Genomic DNA, 20,816 nt, shown 5'->3' on the forward strand with positions numbered 1-20,816 from the left:
ATAAAAAACACCCAATATTCTGAAGATATCCTGAATTTTTATTTTAAATCCCAGAAAACTAAAATTATTTACTTTTTGTTCTTTATTTGCTTGTTTTTTTCTGTAACTTCTTTAACCCACCAACACACAATTCTCCACTTGTTCTTGAAAGAAACAAAAAATTATAGACCCCAAAAAATAAATTGAGAAGTAAATGAGAAGAGAAAAAATACACATCAGCCAAATTCTGAGTGCTCTTTTGAACAAAATGATGTGTTTAATAAGCTGTGCTTTGTAATAATGACATAGATTTTCTGCCTTAAATTATATGCTATCAAACAAAACACTGAGTTTGAATGATAAAAACTGCTTTGAAACCTTTTACGGCACCATGTTGTCTGAGCTAGCTTAATCATACAGCAATTTAAACACACTCATACACAAGTACTTGTGCTTTATTGATGACCAAAATGTTTAACCATAAGGAGTTTAATTCACTATTTTCACTTTATTGAATGGTTGATAGCATTAATATACAAACTAACTCATGGAAAACTATAACAAAACAAAAGGTGCATAATCTGGTGGATATAAGGTTATTCATTAGGTTTGGAAAACAATAGACAAGCCACTAAACCTTGTGTGAATATTTTGTTATGTCCGGATTTCTTGCAGATCTTTGGATGAGAGGTTTGTCATTCATTAACACCAATGTCCTCTTTAACTTCTGGCTTGTTTAATCTGGTCCATCTAAATTTAAGCCTCGGTGAAGACATTATTCACCTGACCTACTGGGTGATGCACTTTGGTGAAGGACACAAAGGATCCCATTCTGATATTTGCCAAAGTGCTGTGGAATGATTATTAATAATGGAAAACTGCTGATTTTGCAGGTATGATAAGAAACCAATTAAGACCTTAAAAACAGATGACATTGCTTTTTATCTCAATGATTGGTTCAATTAAGTAAATCATATAAAATGAAAACCAGGGGACTCTGAAACTTTTCAAGAAAATAAGTTGTTAATTTTGTGTTCTAGAGGCACCAAAACAAAAGGCTCCAGAACAAAAACAAATACACATGCAACGAACTGGTTACACTGAGTAACTGGGAATTCTACATTTAGAATAATATGTCAGATAAGACCATAAGAAATGACAGGATTCTAATTATTAAAATTATTATTGATAAGCTCATGTATAACAGTTCCCAAACTTTAAGCCCAATGTTTCTGGATGAAATATCATATGTTATAGTCCTGATGATGCATCATCCGATCCATTTGATGAAAATAACTGGTCAATGGCTTATGTCAAAGCTTATATCAATGTCAAGTTGGGACACCTTTAACCTGCAACTTTTACCAAATTAGACTACCAGGTGGCTTAGACTTTGCTGCAGCTGCTCAATGAATTAGAATAAAGCTTGTTGCAGCAACTCCTATTAGGTACTAATAGGAGCTGTAAGAATATCTTTTTGACCTTCCTTTTTCTAGTAATGGAAATATAGCTTCGTTTCCTGAGACTGTGTAGATGTGTAAAATGTTTCACTGTGTTCTAACAGAAGTGCATATTATAAAAAATATTGTAAACCCATAAACCAACTGAATTTTGCTGTTGTAAATTTTTATTTATAGCTTTTTCTTTAACTCACATTAAACAAAAACTTTGGATCTCTCTGTTTACCATGAACACTATTCAGCTTCACTTTTAGAAATAAAACTAAAATGTAGGCAGTGCAGAGGTGTTGATTAATAGAAACAAACTGAAACATACAATAACCATGGGTTGTTATGCTCTCCCAATAACTTGGTAAACATTTATGGAGGTCTATATTCTGTTTTAAAAAATTATATTGCTATACAAAGCTCAAAAGCATCACTAAAAATAACAGGTCTTTCAAAAAAAATCTTTAATAAAGATTACATACAAGAGGTACCCATCTATTCATGTGGTAGTGGTCCAAACATCTTGCACATACAATAGGTGATTTTAAGAGTGTAAATACTGTATATAATATATATATAAAGTGAAAGAATAATGAACAAATTAAGTACTGAAGATATAGACAGAATACACTAGAATCCTAATTTCTCTTTTTGGCAATTGCGTAACGAGTAAATACAGTAACTAAACATTTTCTTCATGGAAGTGAAACACAAAACTAAATGTTATACAATTGAGGAGTTTGACATTAAAATTGCTGGCAACTGAAAAACTGTTTTTTGAATATATGGACTATCTTATAAATGAAAGATTTACTTTAGGGTTATATCAAGTGGCACAAGACTGAAATTTGGCAGGAAGAAAGAGGGTAATGATATTCACATTGCCTTTATCGGGGATCCAATCCACACGCTCATGTGTTGCACTTTGGGCTTCAGTACTCTAGTCTAGCCTGCACAGAGTAACTATAGACACATGTTTTGCCCTCCTGGGGCTCATCAGTACGGTGCAGCTGTGATCAGGCCAGTGGAATTCAATTAGGGTTACATGGCATTGAACAGATCAGTATGTAAGCTTTAAGTACACAGTACCAGAATATACCAGTATACACAAATATTTAAATTAATCAATAAAATATTAGATTTCTCTTTTTCAGAAACTATAATATCCATAAAAGGACAACACTGTCTTGTTTTCAAAACTAACTTCTTAATAAAAAAGAAAGAATATCCGAAAAGTACAAAAAAAACAAAGTGCTTTGCCAATATGAATCATTACTAAATCGGTGTTGCAAATAGGGCTGATGACCTCTCAACAGATCTAGTTAAGTTTAAAACTGCAGAAGGGGGGAAGGGTATTGGCACTACTTCATGACACCCCTTGAGGAACAAAAGGTTATGGAAACATTGATCCATTCATTCATTTTCAGTTCTGTTGAGTGCAAAGTTACACAATGCACAGAAAAGCAAAATGACAAGATAAAAAACAAAGCTTTATGCGCCATCTTCACATCAGAATATTTGCTTATTTATATTGATTTTTTTCTTTATTATGTGGTGATATAAAAAAGGTGCTGTTACAAAAAACTTAATGTAAATATTGCAGTGGTTATTTTAAAATTTCTTTTTAAGTTTCATTTCATTCACTATCTGTATTATTTTCCATTTAAATGGATAGATGGACAGATTTCCCTGGAATTCCACATAACAAATTCATTAGCAGTGAAATGACAGACATTTATGAAATAACTAACTTCTATAAAAGTATAGGATGACTTTTGGATACAATCTATAAACCCTAATACAAAAACCTTTTTTGTATTATTACAAAAATTTTAATTACATTTTAAAATGTTTTTACTGTGCAAATCTCATTTAAATACAAATCTCTATAGGCTGCAAAAATTATGTGTATATATTTTGAATGCAACATCAGGGAACTAAGGATAAAGCTTTTTAACAGGAGAGCTAGAGATGCAATATCTGATATAATGTAACATTCATATATTCAATTTTCAGCATTTGTTATTAAGACTGGTAAAGTATCAGTCCAGGAACAGCCTTTTAATGTCATTTTTTGAAATGGTTGATAAATTAGTCAAACTAAAGCTGGTGATGATCCAGTCAATATGGATAGAGTCACACATTCAGACATAGTAAATTTATTCATTCCCTAGCACTTACAAAGTTCCAGTTGTTCTTCAAGATTTATTATGTTACTTCATAACAATTTACAAATTAATCATTGAATATCAATAGCATATTTACCTATAAACATATAAAATAATTACATATATTTCTACACACACAATTACCAAATTAATACCAAATACCTGCAAATATTTTCAAATGATCAATTATCTTATAATTATTAATTATCACTGGTTTCACAAAGATTCTGTGAGTTTCCTTGATTTCCACTGGGTATTATACTAAAGGAGGGACAGAACAAAGAACCAAAACACTCAGTACCACACATGGGGAAAGTAAGAGAACTGCCAGAAGATTTAAGATAAAACATTATTGACCTCAAGAATTCTCGTGATGGCTATAAAAGATATAAAAGACATCAGAATTTCAACTTAGATGATGGCATCCATCAAGAAGCAAATCAAGGAAAATACAATGGCTGCTATCCCACAAGGATTAGAACATAAGAGAGATTTACTTAAATGTGTGGTCTGAAAATCTGTTTGGGAAGACAACTTACACCCAAGTACAACAACTATGAATCTTCAAAAAAACTCTGGCATTATCAGGATACAATGTCTCTAAGACTATCATTTGAGGCTGACCTCATGAATCTGAGGTCTGTGGCACAGTTCCATGGCAACATAAAAAGAAAAGACATGAACTTACCAAACAGCAACTAATTGACTCTCAAGCCGAATGAGAACACGTGACATGGTTGGATGAAGCACAAAGTCAGTTCTGTATGGTCTCACCAATGGTATGATTAGCACAGAATGGTGAAACTCATATTGAAAAATGGCATGCTTTCTGTGAAGAAAAGGACCTGATTTGTTCTGCTCTATGGCTGACTTGATGGCCTAGGTAGGTCTGAGTGACGGATGGATTAAAAAGGTGAGGATGCTTCCCAAACCTTTGTTTCTCCATGGACCACTTAAAATATTATGTAGTCCTCAGCAGACCACCAAAATATTTACAACTAAAACAAAACAAATAGCAAGTAAAATACAAAAAAATAAATATGTAATAAACTTACACTTAGGGACATCAATTTTGGTTGTACCGTCTTGTCTGAACAAAGCTTTTTGTTTTGGCTTTGCATAGCTTTGTAGCTATGTAGGGGGCAAATGAAATCAGCAACAGTTGTAGGTCAGCATTGACATTCATCCTACTTCTGTACTTTGTCTTTATTGCAGGCAAAGAACGAGAAAGCTTTCTCCCACTGACAAGTCACAAATAGCATAGCAAGTTATTCAGCCAATGTGAAAACTCCAAATACTTGTCTTGTCTTTGTGTCCAAAGGTCCACTAAAGAATGTCTTGTGATGAAACACTGAGATATGAATTCAAAAGGTAGTTCCAGTAATAATTCTTTCTCACGCATACTGAAGCTGTCATGCAGCTCACTGACATCAATCCCAATAGAGTTTCTTATACAACTCTTTGTTTCAGCCCATGGTGGAATATAATCTCATTGCATTCTGCGTTCTGGGTGACATAACGTGTCACTTCTCCAAGAACCAGCTCGTTATCTGTTACCTGTTATAATTTTCATTTCAAACAAAAGCAACGTTTTCATTATGGTCTTAATCTCTTCACCCATATGTAACACAAACTGCCTGTTTAAATATATAACAAATTGGGACATGAGAACATATCTGACAGATATGCCAGTTAAGAGTCAGACAAGGTCATCAAACCATTTTGGTCATGAGGACAGATGTTTTTGTTGGATGTGTAATTTGAATAATTGTGTGAGCACTGACAACCTGATCAATAGGGGGTCTATGCAATGGGCACATGGGCAGTCTAGCAAACACGGTTCCAGCAGCATAACAGTCAAAATCTCATCTCGCAAGAAGGCCAGTGTTACATGAGACGGCATTCTGTCCTCCTCGATTAACGTAGAGAAAATCGGGCTACCATCAATCACTACAAGTGGATATCTACTGCAACTAGACACTCATGTCCAGACCATCACACTTAAGATATCCGCATAGATTGCTTAGTCTATTATACACAACAATCATTCCGCACATCTGAAGGGTGGTCTACATTTTATCCTGATTCATCTCTAAAGAGGACACTCCATTGCTGGCTCATCCACCTGATGTGCTATTCACACCTCCTCAATCTTTTGCATTGAAGACTTTTGGAGAGTGCTGGCCGCTCACTCGTAGTCATGGCTGCACAGAATGGTAATTTGGTCACCTCTTTACATGTGCTGCTGCAACCTCCATCCTCACAAAGATGGAGAATGATGATTTGTCAATCTTGGCAAAAGTGCCATGAGACGTGGTCTGAATTTTGTCTTTTATTGATGCACTGAGGTTGGTTGTAATGTCGTGCTAAATAGGAAATTAATGGCTATAAATACCCTAGGTGGTGAGTGACTTTCAACCTCCAACATACTGATGGCACAAAATTATCCATAATTTGTCTACCTCAGTTTTCTAAAAACACAAATACAGAGAGAATTTTCTTTTGATGCACAATACATGCTTTTGACACATTTTGTTTATACATACAGTATTGAAAGTCTTCTTTTCTGATTTCTTTCAATGAAGTAATTAATTTGGAGGCTACAGTATATCAAAAGTATTTTAAAGCAAATCAAAAGCCCTGGCCTATTTACACTACTACAAAAAATACATCTCAGATAACAAACTGTTTTTGATGGTAATAGTATGCGATTATAAAAAGTTAATTGTATTTAAAACTCCTTCTCATATACAAACTTTTGTAAGTGTTATCTGTGTGGTTAAGGGGATCAATTCACTTTGCACAGGGGCATTTTCAAGTGCTATTTTAACAGATTTTATTCTGCTAAAATTAAAACAAACACAAATAAAGAGCTATCCAGGGAGTACTGGAGCCTATAAGCAATAGGCAATAGTTAATGCTGTCCATAATTAATGACCTGGGTATTAAGTGTAAGCACTGATTTTAATGTGTTTTGGGGGTGTTTTAGACAGTTTGGGGTGAGGGGGATACATACATGGGTCTAGCTGTAAGGGATAAGGGTAGGGGTCAGAAACATTAAAAAACAATAGTTTTGCCACAGACAAGTCATCCCATGATCTTTCTTTGGACTTTTCTTGCTTTCAGGGGTATATGAACATAAAAGGACATAAGAAAGATTACAGATGAGAGCAGGACATCTGCCTATCTAGTCTGTTTGATAGTAGTAGCAAGATGAGGGAGGGATACTCCCATCTTTTTATTTTGTTCTTCAAGTGAAAAACACAATATCTGAAACACAACAGGCTTCTGCCAACATTTGTTTTGCAGGCAGCAGGCAATTGCATTAAAAAAATTATTTCACTCTTGCACGTGTTGCCTATTCCACACACATTGACATCTCATACCATGGATAAATGTTTTCTCAGTGGGTGCTCAGCATATCCTAACATTTCCCTGTTGGTGCTTGAGCTCCTGTGCACCCACGTACTCATTGTCTATGTCGGGGGATCGAACGTAATCACTTACTTTAATACAAATTTGAATATTTCTAGATCCTTCACAAATCTCTTTTCTGTGTACTTCAAAGAAATCGTAAAAGGGTGTCAACCCAAAAATTACATTACATCTTAATAAACACCAACTGCGAGAGCTGCATTAGAGAGAGCGTAAGACTTTTGATGTGGGTTAATTAAATTCTTACTGTGTATGTATAAAACAAAAGCACACATGTACATGATAACCAAGGGTTAATGTCTGGCGGTGCTTTTCTGTGTCACATGTGGCTGGCATTATCAGGCAGAATATCTGCTGTCAGACAAGGAATCTGGCACAGAAGATGGGCTGTACTCTCAGAAGCATGTTTGCCTTGTCTGCGAAGGTAATGATTTAATGGCCTAGAAACTAATGACTCTGCCAGAGGGCCTGGCTGGGCCCCGTTGTGTCTGAGGCTGTCATTTATCTCTTCTCCATGTTCTTGGTGGCTAGGGAATAGGGGGAAGGGAAACCACAGGTTTTTATAGTAAGAGGAATCCACCCAGGCTTTTTCCAAAGCCAAGTTATGTGGAATATTGGACAGTTCCACACTTTTGCTTTAAACATGACACAACTGAAACCAAACTCAAGAGAGGTGTAAAAGTATCATCACACCAACAAGTGTTGTTCATTCTGACCTAAAAATATGGTCAATATGCTGAATAAACACTTTTTAAATGCATACTTTCACACACAACAAACTTTTTCCAAAGACTGTGCCAAAACGTCTATGCACAGTAACCAAAGCATTCTAATTACTGTCCAGATTCTTACCTGAAGGCTTTCATGCCAAAAAATAAAACTGCTTTTACTCTTGGCAATTTCTTTTTTTTTTACCAGTTTTAAGACATTTAACATTTATCCTCCTGGTATCCTGAGATTTTCACCACTAAAAAAAATGAATGATCCACTTGAAAATTCTAAAACGTGAAACACCAGTTTGTTTTAATTTATAAACTGGAAGACAGTTGATGAGTGTTTTAACTGGCCAGGAAACAGAATTACAAACATATTTCAACCACTTGTCTTAAATTCAAAAGAAGCAAACATTCCCACATGTAGAAGATACAAAATAGTAATTGTGAAAGCAGATAGTTTTTTTAAGTTTCTCCAGTTAAGATAAAAGGCCTAAATGATGAGGCACATGTTTGCTGTACTTTCATGAGTAAACCAAGACGAAAAATTTACAAAAAATCCCCCATTCATTTAAATACCAAAAGCTTAACAAAAAAGGGGGTTCAGAGACATACTGAACCACAAAGCTTTTTATTGACCTAGGATTATTCATAATAAGCTTTAAGAATTAAAAAAACAGAACTTATTCACACACTTCTAAGTACTTTAAGAAATCTTACTTGCAACCCTAGATCTAATCTTAAAGCACCAGAGCAAAGAAAGCCCAGCCCTATTGCCTGGGGAGAAAACTTAACTGCTACTGCTGACTCAGGGCTCTCTTTGTTTCTCTGCAGTCCTGTCCAGCCCCCTCCACATCTGCTATTTTTCCACACATTTTATTTTTCTAGTCCAATCTTAACTTACACCAGTGACATTTCCCTCTACTAGTCTTTTAACTTGTTATCTTCCAGATGGTTTTAAATGGTTTTAAAAGTTTTTTTCCCAGAAAATTGCAGTACTCCATTCTCAAAAGTTAAGAAAACTTTTAAAAACACCAGGAATGGCTTAAAAGCACTGCAAATAATTTTCTTTTCAGCAGTCATTCAAACATGTTTTCTTTGAATAATATTGGCTGCAAAAGAACGTACTAGTGTTGATTTAACATATTTGATACATACTCTCTTCATACTATATGCACTTAAAAAGTGTATTTTTTGCTACAAACCCACACCTGCATTTTTCTGTAAAGGGTAAGAATCAAATTAGTACAACTAAATTTAGTTTATACTAAGCTTACAACTTCTGCACAACCAAGAATTTACAACAACAACAACAAAAACAACAATAATAATACCAATATGAAAAGAAGTCTTGGAATGAAACGGGGAAAAAGAATAGATAGGTAGGTTTATGGGTATCCCATACAAAGGACAAATTAAAATGCACTATTTAATTACATGCTTTCAGAAAACACAATTAGAACAATTTTATTAAACATATAAATCTTAATTAGTTCAAATTGAAATGAAAATTTCAATACAATTTGAAGAGAATGTTTTTAAAAGAGACACATCATCACTGAGAGGATGATCAGTTACCAAGGCTTACTTCTGATTAACAAATGGTCATCAAAGTTTGATCATCCTCTATTGAGAAAACGTTTTTCACATGAAGCACTTTTAAAAATGTTTCAAAAACATTTTTTACTCACCCCTACTACTGCAATCTTACGGGCAACACTGAATATTTTACACCATTCACACAATATTGATATATTTCTTGTTTTCCTTTTCTACACATGCACACACATTTAAAATGTGTGTTTTTACACCTGAAGAAGGCTCCACGTCCGAAACGTTGTGTTTTCTTTCTTCTCTTTTCAGCATGGAATAAACCTATTACTTGTCACATTTAAAATACCTACTGCATAATCAAACATAACGTTTTTCAGTTAAGGCAGTCTTACACTTAATTTATATTTCAATCAGTATTGTATCAGTCAGTAATACTGCCTACTGCCATTTTAAAACAAATCTATTTAAAAACATACAGTAAATATACACTCACATTGCTTTATCAGAATTAAATCACAAAACACTTGTGTATGTTACCTGACAGAAATGCTTCCTTCCATTCCCTCATTATTATTTATAAATGAAACTTGATAGCGATATACAGTAAAACATCTACAGGTAGAAAGAAGGTATTGTACTAAATAAGGAAATGGGCACCTATGAACATTTAGTCTATGCTTGTTGACATACCAGTAACAAAAATAAAAAACAGCTTTAGGGGATTACTTTTTCTAAATTTACAGACCTGTATTATTATGGCAAGATATTATGTTTTGAGTGTTACTATGGCATGATATTTGCTGTTTGCACTATGTCTGAAGAAAAAATATCCCAGATTTTGTGAAAACCTAAAATCGTCTGGTAAAATATCATATATACATAGATTTATAGACAAGTTAGATGTAAGAGATTAAAAGCATGTAATTCATCTTCTTTTGGTAAGCAAACATATATTTAGGATGGATTTCATTACTGACATTAAATTTGATGACATTTCTTGAGATGAAGCAATAAAATGGTACTGAAGTTATATTATCTTTCTGCAAGGATAAAGATACTCTTCTAACTTCAGGGCATTCAGTGGATTTGTTTTACTCATTTGATATGGCTACTTAGCAGACTAAAGAATTTCTCCAAAAACATACTGGCCAGTGTATTGTCTCATTATAACTGAATATATATTAATACTTAATTATTGTTTTTAAGCTGTAAATTGAGTACACACATTGTGCTGAAACAAGATTCTGGTACCTAAAACAGGCTGTTTGGTTGAAATGTGAAGTTTTGTTAGGATTAGGATATCGATTAAAGTATGTTTTCAGTTAAAAACTGTCAGTATTCAAGATATCTCAAGATGTTACAGCATCTACAAGTTTAAACCCTTCTCATATATCGAAGCACAACACTTCCTTTATTTTTAAAATAAGAATAAGAATTCTCTAATATGGTACAATAATATATTTAACTGTCTTTGTTTTTATTTTCATACACCAACAATAAGAAAATGTCTATGAATTTCTTACCTTTTGTGCTTAACTTTGACAAAAACGAATTATCTTTCTATTCTTCATGTTTAGATTTTACATAATGTACTAATATATTCCTAAATAATGGTTTAAGTTATTTTTATATATTTCAGCATAGTAACATTTTTCATGAATTACTCAATAGGTCTGCTCGATTTAAGTGTTATGGATTAAGTTACAGCACAAGGTATCATGTTATGTTCTATATTTACCAAATCCTCTCTAATTAAGGGTCACAATGAGACAATTATTTAAATTTAGAAAACTGAGATTCCACATTAATAGAGTGCTTGACTGGGGTATGAATCTTTTTCTTCTAAAATAACAAAAATAAATCAAAGTTTCCTGAATACAGCAAGAAACACATCAGTACAAGTTACCTACCTATATATATATAAAACGTTTTCAGTGCTCTTTAATTTGAAAACAGCTTGTTTCAGGTAAAGAAAATTCTACCAAAAATTTGGAGGCACTTTGGACTTATAAATAAGAAAAGGAAATCAAAAACAAATCTTGGACACTGATATCTGCCAATAAAAAATATTTCAAATGATAAACATTATTTTGTAAGCATCTCCAAATTGGCAGATTTCAACAGTCTTCAAATTATTTTTAACATAGAATAAATAATTCTGAATTAGTCTTACGCAAATTATTTTTCTTAAAGTTTCTTACATAACATGATATTCACAAATGTTTTCTTGTCAAATGACTAATGATAAAAATGTGCAATAGATTATGTGCGTCCAACTATGTTTTTTAGAGTCCTGATGGAGGTTAAGGGTTAAATTAGTTCTTGTTTTCCTGCTGAGCAAGCAGTCTGTAAAGTGCAAGGTTTCATTGTACAAGATACAGAATGAAACTCCTGGAGATTAGTCATGGTAGTAATACCCAGATGCCTCAAAGTCATTAACTCTTTATGCCCTTCACTGAATTGAATTTCTTAATTTTTAGGAAAAAAATATTTGCTTAAAAGAAATGCAATCACCTAATAAATTCTAAATAAGTGACTTAAATTTGTACAGCTTCAGAATATGTAATAGACTGTGAAAATGCTAAACTAGTGGTAAAAGGATGAGGTGTTCATAAACAAATACTACCCAAGCTGCATAAAGAAACCACTTTGTAACCAACAGCTGAGAGAGGCACTTGTAATGCTGGAGAGTTTCTTTTTCTTTAAAGGTTAAAAACAGAACAACATACATTTGTCTTTGGAATCAGGCTTTTGAACCCAGAAGGAAATGTCCTGTATGTCAGTCATTTATTGACCAGGGATTATGTAAGAAAAGCTATTTTGTCTATAAGGGACAATATGTCATAGATAAATTGAAAGGAACCATTGGCATGGGGTGACTATTTGCTTATCACTGTTATTTATCAACTAAAAACCTGTTTGACCACTCAGGGCTTTAGATTATAAATAGTACAGTATGTAAATAATGGGGATTAAAAACCATAGTGAAACTGTGTTAAAGAAAACATCTAATTAGCATAGGAAAAATAGCATTAGAATTTGAATGTTCTTGGAATTTAAAAAATATAGAATTTTAAGCAATAAAACTGTACTTGAATATAATTTTAATATGCTTGGTTACATGTAAAGCAAATATCTGCAGTGACAAATCAACAATAAGGAACCAATTTGAGTGTCATGCAATTTATTACTAGATAATATGCCTGTTTAGGTACTAGCTAAGCTTAATTCTTTTCTAATGAAGGTTGTTAACATGAAACAACTTCTTAATAATAAAAAAAAGCTTCCAAAACTTAACTGTATTAGACATCTGTGTTGGCTCTGGCACAAACTATCCATTTTAAGTACTTAAAAATGACCTTCAGTCCTAATTACTTTAGCTCAAAATGCACCATTAATGAAACACACTAATAAGATTTTCACAGTTTTGAGTTTTTGTTCTTGTATTCAGTATTCAGTAATTTAGGTATAACATTCTATTTCAAGGTATTTTAGTTAGAAATCTATCTGTTTTAAAAGAAATATCAGAAATTTAAAAAGAAATTTCTGTTTTAAAATAAATATATAATATATAATTATATAATTAATGTTTTACTTAAGACACCAGTAAATTCCAAGACTTGATCAAGGTGGTTCTAAAGCCAAATTATTTGGTGGCTTCTATTTGGTGGTAGTCTCACACACAGTATTTTCATTATCAGTTTTAAAGTTTTAAGCACAGCCTGAAACAATGATTTATTAACTGAAGCTGTACACAGGGTTTGACTGAATCGCTCACTTAATGTTAACACAGATAAGAACCTTGTGGTGGTGGTGGTTATGATGGTGGGGTGACTGGGAGAACATCCAAACTGGCTGTTGTGTCACAAAAAAGTAGATTAAGATTAGCACTAGTATGCTGTATCAAGCAAACAGGAACAGGTAGATTTACATTAGCGCAATTATTATGGCTCGAGTACACAAGAACATGTAGACTTAAACTAGCACATGAACTCTGGGTAAAAAACACAAGAGCACATAGATTTACATCAACACAAGCACCTGTACTGCAAAGGCTATCAAATCCATTTTGAAAAGGATATGCTGTCCTCTTAGATGCTGAAGACTTATAGAAACTGCCTGGTGCAAGTGGGAGACATTTCCCACAGGAAACCGCATGCAAACTGAATTCATTACATTGAAAAGGTGTAATATGAAAATAGATTCAACTTTAGTCATGGCATGGAGATCTATTATTTTTATACCAATATTCTTTATTGTTATACCACTTCATGAAAATATTTGGGCTATGATGGCTTTGTCAACTTGTAAACAGAAATATCAGTGTCAGCACACCTTCATTTAAATGTAAACACGTCTTTAGATTAGACATTGTACATGCTCAGGCTTTTCTCTGGGCAGAAATATATCACCTAGTCATGTAAATGCACAATTCTGGTGCAGATTTTATCAGAATCTTAATGGAATGATTCCAAAATGTAAGTGCAAGCTGACCCATAATCGAATAAAAAATCATTATAATGCCTTGTTGCACTGTGTCTTATTTTTCAGCACATCTTAGCTCGGAAAATGAAGTACATGAAAATGAAGAACATAAAATCAAAACCATGCTGACGTACAATGAGAACTGACCCTTTATACAATATAATGAAATATTTAACTCCTCTAGCCTGTAAAATAAAAAAATGTTTAATCTTTTGAAAGTCTTAAGAATTTAACTATGAACAAGCATTTTAACAAAGCTTTTAAAGAGTGTAATGAAAATGAGACAACTTTTTAGAGTTACACTTTCATTCTATCTCAGATGTAGATGGCAACACAATTTCTCTGACCTCTGAATTGCCTTCTCGAAAATATTCCTATTTCAAAGTGAAAACCATAACTGATGTTAATACAGTGTTCTCTCATTATTTTTCCTCCACGTTTTCAAGTGCACACATTAGCAGGTGTACAAGTCCAACCCAACGCTGATTTGTACAAGAAACTCTAAAAGTTAATTTATGTTTTTATAGCTGATTGAATACAGCCCTTAAGAATATGCTTAACTTTCAGCTTCCTTGACACTAGACCTAGATCCTTCCTTGCTGGCAAGAAAACAAAGTCAAAGAAGGTTTAAAACCTCACTGTTTACATTTATACTGCTTCTCAAATTCAACTGTTTTAAGTGTAGTGAAATTCATGTAGATTCACTACAAACAGAACGGCATTGTAACAACTAGGGCAGAACAACTGTATTGAGAGGTCACCATACATATACCATTAATTCATCTATCCATTTCAGAAAGCTGTTTATTCCTGGCAAGGGGTCACACACGAATGCACTGGGATAACTTAGATACAGTAGTTAATCTAGTCAGTAAAGTTTTTGGAAAAATAGCAGAGCACTCTGAGAAATCACACACAAACATAGGGAGAACATACAGCATAGAGAATGCTCCTCTGCCTGTAATCATACTCAGGATTCAGGAGGTATGTGGTTTCAATTTCCCATAGAAAACCATTAATGTTTGACTATTTACCGTATGCTTTGTTTGAATGGCAGAAATGACATAACTAAGACTTTTTAAGCATTTAAATATTAAGATACTACAGATATCCTAAAAGGAGTGAATGAAACATGCAGTCAATAACAATGTTGAGTTAAAATTACGGTCAAAATATACTCCAGACAAAACATGCAGAGAATATAGGTTGATGCAATGGGCCCTATATTGAGAACACATACTGTAGGTGCTTAAATCCACATTATTTTCCACTGCGACTGCAGCAGCAAGACATGAATATAGGGCCCAATGTCTTTTACTATGGAAATTCAAATCATATATAAACAAAAATTCAAAACATTAAAAAATGATAAAATCTACTTTTTAAGCAACTCCATAAAACTACATTCTTCTATCATTTGTATGGTAGCATTAAAACCTTAACTGAATTTTATAATACCTTGGAGCAACTGTGGCTTTGCAATTACAGTATGAGGTGCGTTCATCAAGCTGGGAAGCTTATTACTAAAAGAGATCAAGATGTGCCACACTTTTCTAATGTCAAAATGTGGCAAAAGGTTAAAGTGAACTAAGGTTTTGAAACACATCATTTAATGTCTGCACAAAAAAATAACTTTTGACAGTTTTTGGATTTTGTTATAGGAATGATCTTGAATGTTCTTAAATATTCAAACAGCACCCTTTTAAACAGACTTACCCCTGTTTTATCACATAGTCGCAAAGTGTTGAAAGAGCCCACAGCAAACAATTCACCGTCAGGTGCCCAGGCCACAGAGGTAATTGGGTAGTCATGTGAGGCAGAACAGTAAAGAAGATGCCCATAGCTATCCCAAACCTATGTTTAAAGAATAGGAATGGCAGATAACAGGAAGAATGGCATTAGAAAAATAAAATAACTGACATGTTACAGACATAGTCCTGTTACTTAAAAATAGTTTGGTTGGACAGAGACATACCTGTTCTCTACATACTGGTGATGTCAGTAACACATACTCCTCTGAGAACTGTTAAAAGGTATTTAAAAGGAGGGCATGGAGGTAATATCTGAGTAATAAAGGCCGCTGTTTTATTTAGGTTTTGTGAAAAGAATAGCATTTAAATGACATCTAGAAAAGGTAGGTATGCAAAGTCCAATTTATCTTAAAGTCCGAAATTACTGAGGTAAAAAAACAATCTTTAACAATATTCATCTGTGTATTTAAAATCTATGATATTATTTGTATATTTAAAATAGCTTAGTATCCATTTTTTTCAAATTTCACCAACAAACATTTCAGCTACATAAAATATTCATAAATCCTTCATCTATCTGATGGATTATACAGTATATATATTCATTCATATATATACATACTGAATGTTCATGAAGACAAATTTAGAACATAACTTGTGAAAAGAACTTGCCGGAATACACAAAAGCTGTATATCCTCGTCCATGTTTGTGAATTTAGGCTAAATAGCAGTAAACGGTTACCTTATATTTACAGTCTTCACCGCCTGAAAGAATCAAGTCGTTGACTGAATTCCAGTCTACCTTTAGAATGACACCATCATGAGCTTTCCACTGGTTACAAAAAGAAAAACAGAAATAAATTAGCATAGACATTTTTCATCAACAACCAATAAACTTTACACACGACAAATACAGCAAGTCATGCCTGGAACATTACCAGAAAAACCATCTTTTTGTGTCCTTTCAATAAAAATTAATCCCAAACTCTTCAACATTTAAAGTTAAATGTTTTTTGGGGAAAAAATGACTAAAACTAAAATAATAACAATTTACAACCTAAAATATGGGACCATTTCACAAAATGTCCTTGGCAAAATAATGTGCATTTTCACAAAACAGTTCACAAGAAAAAAGATTGTGGCCTTGTAGTGCATTCACTGAAGCAGCTGACAGATTACAAAATCTGTTCTCTGTTACGGTAATTGTTTCGACTTGTTCTAATTGAAAACAGAAAGCACGTTCGCAGTTAGTTGTAGAATGAAGTTGCAGAATGTTTCTATGCATTAAGATAATGTAAATGATCTAATGAGATGAAAAGAATGAAAGTTGAGGGACAGCAATCGAAACCAAATACAAATAGACATGCCCATTGATGCACATTAACTATGTTCCCCTTCACTGCAAATAAAATATACACCTCTTAATCCTCCTAAATTCTTTGTGTTATGAGGCTATAGATGTCAGAAGCAATGGTAAAGGTCATGGGCACTGCCATTAGGAATCTCTCAGCACAATGACAGCTGGTGCACATAAAGTCACCAAAAAGATCCTTGGGGTATTTTGCTTCAAAATGTATTTTCCAAAGGGAAAAAAAAACAAAACCCCACTGGGGAAATTGGTACAGTAGATTAATTTAGCAAATCATTACTAAAAGACTATAAATTATCAACCATGTAAATAATACTAAGACATTACATGACAGATATATTCTATATACATTTAGAAAGTTCTACCTGCTTTTGTAATTTTATTACATTTGTAGCTTAAGCGATTTTGAATGAGGGGCTGTACGCAATAAATGTGGAATGTGGTAAAATCTGAACCCCTGTTTCCTTTGTATATTTGTCAGACATGATCCACATTTTTTTCAAATGACAATAAATAACATTACTTTTAAATATATGAACTGCTCTGTTTAGAAGTAACATCACTTTTAAATATCTCAACCGCTCTGTTTAGAAGTACATGCATATATTTATTGTTGAAACTTGGAATGTTCCAATCACTGGTTACTCTGAAGATATCATAAAGGTGATAATATAACTACAGTTTTGAAAAGAGACCTTCTGAATTGCTTTAGAAACAAAACCACATGAAGACAGATGTATTAAAACCTTTCCAAGGGGATTCTTTAATACCAGCATCTCTTTATATTGTATGAATCCTCTTCAATACTGAAAGCAGAAAGTGTACCTGGATTTTCCCCTAGCCCATTTGATTTCTAAAGTGTAATGTCTACCTGTAAAACCTTAGCACTGGGCTGAAGGGGCTTGATAACCAGCTGTTTTCCTACAGTGTAGAGAATTTTGTCTGAATCAGGTGCCCAGGCAACTGAATAAACTGATGACCCTTGAGGAAACAAAAATAAAAGCCTTTATTAATGCAAGTCACAGCATAAAACCAGCTCAATAATTACATTTCACAATGTTCATTTTGCAACTGTACCACATAATGTTTATAGTTATCAACAGAAGAATTAAAAAGGATAAAGAGGTTACATACTGTAACTAAACTGTAGTTTAAACTAGTATTTATTGAAGTAATGCAAGTTTTGTTGCATTGTTGACTCTAATTGACAGCAATATTTAAGCCCAATATTCGTTTTACTGCTGACAGTGGGTTAAAACCACTTTGACTCCATTACGTGAAAACATTTCTCGAGTTTTTCATAAAGAAGCGGGTAACATTTATACGAGCCGTTTTGAAGCATGCTGCAGACAATTCTGTTTATTATGGATAAACCTCAAGCAAACTTCTGCAAGACTGGAAGAACGAAACAGTCTACACACACAAGAACTCAGCTCTAAGCAATAAGTAGAGATCTATGCATGTGTGTGAGGAGGCATTGTACACACAGATCATGAGATAGATTTTGTTTTTGAAATTCGAAAACAAGGAGGAAAAAAAACATTTAACAGCTCTGCCTAAAACACAACACATAGGTTTTTGACATTTAACCCAACTCCAGGTGCTTGTGGTTTTCAGAAATGCCAAAGATCACATGATCCAGAGCTAACAAAAGCAGAACAATACAGGGCTAAGAAGACTTCCCCTACCCCATCTTTCCTTTACGACTCAGATAAATAGGTCACAGTTACATCATTGTTTAATCAACCTCAACAAAAAACACTTGTCTAAGCAACACCTTAAAGTTTCACAAAATTATTTTGATAATCTGATAGAAGAGAAGAAAAATCCGCAATAATATGAGTTTGAAAGGAGATGCTTTAGAAGTACTTTTTTATTTCACAAACATAGATATTTGCAGACTGAAAAGCCATTTGTTTTACAATCTGAAATTAAATAATACTCCTGTAGTATTACTCAAAAATCGGAAATCTGAAAGAATTACATTATGCCTCATTTTATGCTAAAAAAAGTGGCACTCTGTAATCACAATAATCACAAGGCTAATTAAGGTTTCTAAGAAATCTAGATTTTATTTTGGGGCTTATGCTTTAATAAAACAGAAAATGTATTTTGACACATTTGATAACTTAGAACACAATTTATGTCACAATTATAATGTAATGTACAGGTTTCTGGAAAAAATTCACATATTTCACATGAACACTTTATAACCACTGTGACTATTAAAGGTTTTTGTGTAGTTTAAACTTAAAAAACATAAAACTTCTATGATAATTAAATAAAGTAATCAATCATTACAATTTTTATGATTTTTTAAATAAAACAGTAAACCAAAAAACTAAAGAAACCCTGTAATATTTTCAATAAAATGCACTTAGCACACTGATTTCACAGTCATTCAGTTTTACATCCAGCTGAACCCTTAAAAGTGTAAATTTTGTTCATGCCAAAAAACTAACACAAATGTTGTAATGCATTTTGTGTCTCACCTGCACTTTAAATTTAATTTTTTAGGTTTATTAGAAACAAAATCTAAAACACTTATATATTTAAAATGAAAGGTAGAAAATGCTAGTTGTGAGGCATTTTCCATTTCAAAATGTACCATATCTGAAAAAATAATCTCCATAACTTTCTAAGGACATATACAGCTTGTTTCTGGCTCTGAAATACTTTCATATGCCAACAAATGAAGAAATACATATACTTTGCATTTTTGCAATGCATGGTGTCCTAGCGTTATCATTTAAATAAAGATTTTTTTATTGACAGACTCCAGATGACTAATGTAATCTGGTAAGGTTTAGAATTCTGTATTAAGTTGCAAAATAAATCCTTCTGAACAAACAATGGATACACAACCATCTGCCAGGGAAGTATTTCCCTCTTTCATCCTTGAAGTGTTAAGCTTTTTCTAGCCCACGATATAACAGTATATATGACTGGGACTATTAATGAGTATTATAATAATTTCATGAATTTAAAGAAAGGGGTTTAATGTCTTTTTAAATCTAAAATTTGGTATCCTAGCTGTCTTACACTTCTAATTCAATAGGTTTTTTTTCAACAGGAAATTCTAAGAAAGATATACATCTTGGTTTTAGAAAGTAGATAATAAGAAAAAATAAACCAAAAGAGCAAAAATGACATTTAAAACCAAAGTACAAATCCCTTAATTAAAAATTGTAATCTACTGTAATTAATTAATCTCTTAATTAATTACAAAAGCTTGTGATATTGTATTGTATTAGTAAAAATGAAAATAAACAGTCAAATGGATTACACCTTATACAAAATAAGTGAAACTGCAGAACACATCTCAATGCTCAATATTTTTTTATTTTACTGTTAATTTAATGATTAACTTTGTTCCAATTTCAATAAAAAAAATATGTTATCTTTGGAATTCTCTTACTCAAAAAAGCTTCCACTGTTTATAAGCCCTCACAATATGTACTGGTTGATTATTGCATTTTATCCTTCCTTTTCAAAATCATGAGGAAAATGAAATCAGTTTAACTTACATGATTGTTATAAATAATTTGTATGCACACAAAATCTAGATATAAACAACTTCACCCACATTGTAATCCTTCATAGCATCCTACAAACTTGTGATTCACTCACTCGCTGCAGTCTGTTTTGCATAAGTAGGAATAATTTGCCCGAAGCCATAAATTAAATTTACCAAATGCATCTGTTGTATTTCATATTACAGCCACTGACAATTACTATAACATCCAAAATATTTTTTTCATAATGTATCTTTTTTTGTCTATTTGTATCGCAACTCTCACCAAGGAAAATGTATCAAAACGTTTAACAACTTTTCAGGTGAGCTTATATATTTTTATTAACACAGAAGTTTTCAGTAAAGTTTGTTCAGTCTGTTCCTCTTATAAAAAAAAGCT

At 32.9% G+C, this 20,816-nt stretch overlaps 1 protein-coding gene across 3 annotated transcripts in view; it reads right to left on the minus strand.

Moving 5' to 3' along the window:
• ift80 (intraflagellar transport 80 homolog (Chlamydomonas)) overlaps positions 1 to 20,816 on the minus strand; it is a 56,874-nt gene that overhangs the window by 27,212 nt on the left and 8,846 nt on the right. For all 3 annotated transcript variants that reach the window (XM_088618228.1, XM_088618219.1, XM_088618210.1), the window contains 3 exons: positions 17,774 to 17,883; positions 16,276 to 16,365; positions 15,499 to 15,636 (listed from right to left, as the gene is read on the minus strand). In XM_088618228.1, the coding sequence (XP_088474354.1) occupies positions 15,499 to 15,636; positions 16,276 to 16,365; positions 17,774 to 17,883 (338 nt within the window). The remainder of the gene's footprint in view (positions 1 to 15,498; positions 15,637 to 16,275; positions 16,366 to 17,773; positions 17,884 to 20,816) is intronic.

This window comes from Lepisosteus platostomus, chromosome 2 (genome assembly GCF_059453375.1).
Source record: "Lepisosteus platostomus isolate fLepPlt1 chromosome 2, fLepPlt1.hap1, whole genome shotgun sequence".
Taxonomy (NCBI): Eukaryota; Metazoa; Chordata; class Actinopteri; order Semionotiformes; family Lepisosteidae; genus Lepisosteus; species Lepisosteus platostomus.